Raw genomic sequence first — 5,000 nt, forward strand, 5'->3', positions numbered from 1 at the left:
GAGCGGAAGGTTTTTAAAATGTAAGCGATCAAATCGGGCCGCGTGACGTGCCGTTCTTGGAACCGATCGTGATCCCAGGAGCGGACTCGTAGCTCACCACCGTCACCGATCAGTACGACGATCTTGGCGCCCGCTTCCTTTCCCAGATCATCCACTGCACCACCACCGGCAGTTGACGATGATTCGATGACTCCCGTTTTGATACCGTTTGACCAGAGTGGCCGTAGAATGGTGGCCACTTCTTTCAACTGTGGTCGGCTACCGGTGACACAGATCATCACCTCGATCGGTTCGTAACCGGAACTGGGTGCGATCGCATTGACAAGCTTATCGAACAGAAACGAAAACCCTGCTCCATGTAGATCCACCTTCGGAACCGGTAGTCCATTATTTAGACCAGATTTCCTACAAAGAGATGATCAGAGAGAGGCATTAAGCGCTTGACATTTAGTGGTGTGCAGGAGCGATATACTCACTGGAATTCGTCCAGTTTGGAATCGTACCGTCCACCGACGGCAATCGTCGTGAGTGGGTTCTTACGCTTCGGTTTCAATTCTGCCAGCAGCTGCCACACGATGCCACCTCGCTTGGCACCCTCATAGTTCACCGGCAGCCCAGGGCACACGTTCATCGCACACTGTACGCCCATATTCTGTGCCAACGTTATCACTAGCTCCAGCTCACGCACAGCTGTCTTCGCTAAAGTGGCATGCTCAGTTTTCCCTCGGATAATGGTCTTCAGCAGTGTGCTTGCCAGTTGACCAACCGGCACCTCGAGTTGAAGCGCTTCGCAGAGATAGCTAAGGTTTACCGCTTTGGCTCCACCAGTGATGTGAGCATTGATCAGGGAGTTTAGCTGGAACTTGGAGATCTTATCTTCCAGAAACTCGTACACCAGCTCAAACAGCTCACGGTATTTGTCCTCCGGGACGCAACAGTGCAGCAACAGTGCCCTCAGCAGCCCGGTGTGGTTAATACGGAAGAACACATTCCGATTTTGTAGCAAATTGAGTTCGCGCAGCACGTCGCTCGCTATGGCAAGTAGTTCCGCATCCGTAATGAGATGTCCTGTGAAAGGGAGACACAGATTTTAGTGGAGGCAGAGATCATGGCTAGGCATCATCAACTCTCGTACCTGTGGTTGGAGTGACGATATCGAATGCACATTCGTGGACCTGTTTTGGGTGAAAGTTAAACACCTTCTTCTCACGGTACACGCGTCCGATCGAGTACCGGCGGATGTACCGTATACCATTCAGGGCGACATGGCGCAGAAACGGTATCCGTAGATCTTCGGGCAACGTAACGATGCTACCGGAGTGTGTCATCAGACGGACCGTGTTCGAGCGTGCCTGATGTTTAGTGAAAGGTGTGAGCAGAGGTGTCACGACCTCGATGGCACCATGCTTCCGGAAGAGCGCAATAAGGCGAGCCTTTACGTAGTCAAACCGTGACAAACTCGGTACCATCGGTACCATATCAAAGTGATAGCTAAGCTCACAGATTGTATCACTTTCCTGGGCGAAGCAGCGTGCAATGAGATGCTTGTAGTGACGTGACTGTGGGTTCGACAGAATGTGCCGCACCACATCCTGTATCTCTTCCGCTTCGAGCCTCGTGCGGGGTACGAGTTCGGAGGACAGCAGCTCTTCGGCCGATGGTCGTTTGTTGGGATCGTGATTCAACAGCCAGCGGATGACCTGTACCTGGCGAGCGTAGCGTGCATCGGAGATCATACTTCCCGGTAGGCGTACCTCATCGGATCGTAGTTCCATCAGCGTCTTTACACGCTCCATGCCCGTGCTCAGCGGTGTGCAGCTCATCTCGAACAGAATGATACCGAGCGAGTACAGGTCCACCTTCTGGTTGTAGGTCGATCGTGACGCATTTCCCGTCAGTTCCGGTGCTACGTACAGTGCGGTACCAACCTTGCCCGTCAGTGAACAGTTGCCCATCGTCTCGGACAGTTTACCACCGGGTGTACCGGCCAAATGGTGTCCATTCGTTGCGCTATGGAGTGCACCTGGGGAGGGGGAAAAGAGACCAGATGATCGAAAACGATCGATGCCGATGCCGATACCGACGATGCATACCTTGATTCTGCAGTGCCAGAATGCTGGTTGTGGCCAGCCCAAAGTCGCCTATCTTTACCTGATCCCGGGAATCGAGGAAAATGTTGACCGGCTTCAGATCCCGATGGATCATGCCCTGCTGATGGATGTGGCTCAAACCCTCAACGATCTCCCGAAACAGGCGCCATACACGATCGATATCCTGGTAGAGGCCACCATCGATCGCCGTCCGGAGGGTACTCTTCTCACAGAACTCCATCTGGATGTACATGTACAGTATCTCCGGGCTGGGTGTAACGGCCGATTGTGCATTGAGCACGATTCCTCCTCCCTCGCTGAAGGTATTGTACGAAGCGACCTCACCGTTCGATCCAACGAACTCGATACCACCGGAACTGTCGTCCTCGTCGTCGGCGTTGGGCTTCTTACCATCCGCATCGCTACTACTCGCATCCTCACTGCTGTTGCTGCTGTCCTCCTCGTCCTCATCCTCATCCTCATCTTCCTCTTCATCATCATCGCTGTCGCTGGAATCGTTTGGCAGGAAATCTACCAACCAATCGGTGTTCTTGTCCACCAGTTCCTTCTTCACGACAGTACCGCTTCCCTTGCCGGTAGCGGTGGCATTGGTCGAGCGTCTTCCACGCCGTCCTCTGCTACTGATTGACCAACCATCACAACTGCTCCACTGTCCACCGGTGCCACTCTGTGCCTTGCTCTGCGTAGTATCGCAAGCACTGATCGCTTCAACCCAGCTGTTATAATACCGGACCACATTCTCATGGTTCAACCGCGACAGTAGCTCCACCTCGCGAGTCATCTTTTTGTAGAATTGTTTGCTGCGTGCCGGCAACCGGATGCGTTTGATGGCGTACTCCCGATTGTCGAGCTTGTTGCGAGCCTTCAGCACATCACCGTACGCTCCCTTGCCGAGGTAGGACAGTATTTCGAATTCCGTTTGAATGCGAGACTTCTCAAGGCCCGTCACCGAGCACGTGCTCATTAGTGGCGGTATGTACGGGGCCATGGTTCCGGCGCCCTGTGGCTGATGAGCGAGTAACTGAGGTTGATCCTGATCGTTCCCAGCTGCAAATGTAGCGGCTCCAGCGTTGGTCGTTAGTGCAGCTGCACCGGTAGCCATTCCACCAACAGCACCACCACCACCATTCACGTGATCGTGCTGAAGAAGAAGTAGATTCGGTCGAAGGAACGGATGATCGAGAAGATCCGTAGCCGAGATCGTTCGTTCCGATTTGCAGCGTTCGATAAAATCCTTCATCTCGGAGTGTGGCACGAGCAGCGCTTCAATGAGTGAGCCAAGGGCAGGCAGATCGGCACTACGGCAGGGTTGGGCCTGGGCATCGGACAGTTCCTGGATGTAGGGTATAAGGCGGAAGTCGGCCACACGCACCATACCGGCGTTGTCCATGAAAACGGTCGAATCGGAGAGATTATCGTGCGATACACCATTGTTGTGGAGGTAGATCAGTGCCTCGAGAATGCCTTTGGCCACCATACTGGCACCCTCGACGCTCCAGCCCAGCGTACCGGATATTCCGAACAGACTGATTCCGAGGATGAATTCTTGGGCCACAATCAGCGTCAGTGCTTCCTTGCCCACCCGGCACAACACTCCTTCGTACGCGATCACGTTCTTGTGCTTGAGGGACGTTATTCCGTCCACCAGGCGCTCGATATCGGCCACAACGGCGTCGACCGGACGACCGTGGATGGTTTTGCTCTCCGCATCACCATCGTAGCATACGGTCCATTCGGTCAGATAGACCAGCTCGCCGGTTTGCTGATCGACACCAGGGAACGTAATACATCCACGTTGCGAGTGTCCTAAGCAGGCACCGCGTAACACTTTGCGGCCATCCCGTAGATACAGCAGCTCACTCCGTCGATGCTCGAGACAGAACACACCGTCACTATTCTCCGTCGAGGAGCTCGTGTGCAAACGATGCATCGGGCTCGTCTCGTTGCCACTGTGGCGTGATTCTCGTCTCGTGCGCTGCAATTCCTTCTTGAGCCGCTGCAGCTCTTCCCGTACTGCTTGCCGTTTCTGGATCTGTTCTGCCTCGAGCACGGTCTCACGGGCCAGTGCTTGCTGTTGCCGGCTGGCAAGCATCTCATCGTAGAAGCTACCCTTCGGTGGGACATTATGCTGATGGAGAAACGTTTGCACCGTACTGGCCAGCTGAAAGATCATCTCGTCCCCCTTCAGCTCTTCGGCCTGCTGCTGCAGCTGTTGCGTCAGCTCACGCACGAGACTATTCGGAAGTCCAACGGCATTCTTCAGCTCTACCTTCGGTGGGCTAGAATGGGAAACGACATCAGATTACTACGTGGCCATCATCAACCGTCGTGCACTACTTACGTCTTAGGGTACTTGGATGTGCAGGAAATGTGTAGGTCAGCTTTCACGTACGCCTCCTTTGCCGATCCTTTCTGTGGCGTCAGGCTGAGTTTCAGCTCGAGCGGTTTCCATTTACCTTCTCGAGGACGCAAATCTTCAACTTCATCGTGGAAAATGGACTAAACACGGAGCGTGGCATCGTTACCATATGGCGCACAATAGTCACTCCACCCGCCCCACGCCCCTCGAATACGTACCTTAATTACTTCCAACTCATTTTCCTGGCGCTCACGAAGGGTTTCTCGTTGGGCCATGCCTTTTGCGCCGCTACTTTCGTGTCCACCGCGGTGCGTCCAACTACGCGTCCATCGTGGCACGTCGCAGGCTGCTGGGGATGCTGTTGTAACCGGCAAAATTCGTTTCCTCAAGACGTGCACGCACAATGTGCGGTTGTTTCTTCTGGTTCTTTTTCAGGCGGTTCTTGTGGGTTGACGAAAACATCCGCGTGTTTGACGTGTGCGCGCGATCAAAACAACCCGCTGAAAAGGACGGACGATGTGCGTGCCTTC

The 5,000-nt window shown here is 54.1% G+C and overlaps 1 protein-coding gene across 1 annotated transcript in view; it reads right to left on the bottom strand.

The window, feature by feature from the left end:
* LOC126575297 (eIF-2-alpha kinase GCN2) overlaps positions 1 to 4,923 on the bottom strand; it is a 5,604-nt gene extending 681 nt beyond the window's left edge. Inside the window, exons 1-6 of the mRNA XM_050235927.1 lie at positions 4,689 to 4,923; positions 4,453 to 4,610; positions 2,094 to 4,390; positions 1,136 to 2,023; positions 477 to 1,068; positions 1 to 405 (exon numbers count right to left, since the gene is read on the bottom strand). The exon at positions 1 to 405 is cut by the window's left edge and continues 681 nt beyond it. Coding sequence (XP_050091884.1) covers positions 1 to 405; positions 477 to 1,068; positions 1,136 to 2,023; positions 2,094 to 4,390; positions 4,453 to 4,610; positions 4,689 to 4,745 — 4,397 coding nt within the window. The 5' untranslated portion in view covers positions 4,746 to 4,923. The remainder of the gene's footprint in view (positions 406 to 476; positions 1,069 to 1,135; positions 2,024 to 2,093; positions 4,391 to 4,452; positions 4,611 to 4,688) is intronic.
* Between the last annotated feature and the right edge of the window lie 77 nt (positions 4,924 to 5,000).

This window comes from Anopheles aquasalis, chromosome 3 (genome assembly GCF_943734665.1).
Source record: "Anopheles aquasalis chromosome 3, idAnoAquaMG_Q_19, whole genome shotgun sequence".
Classification (NCBI taxonomy): Eukaryota; Metazoa; Arthropoda; class Insecta; order Diptera; family Culicidae; genus Anopheles; species Anopheles aquasalis.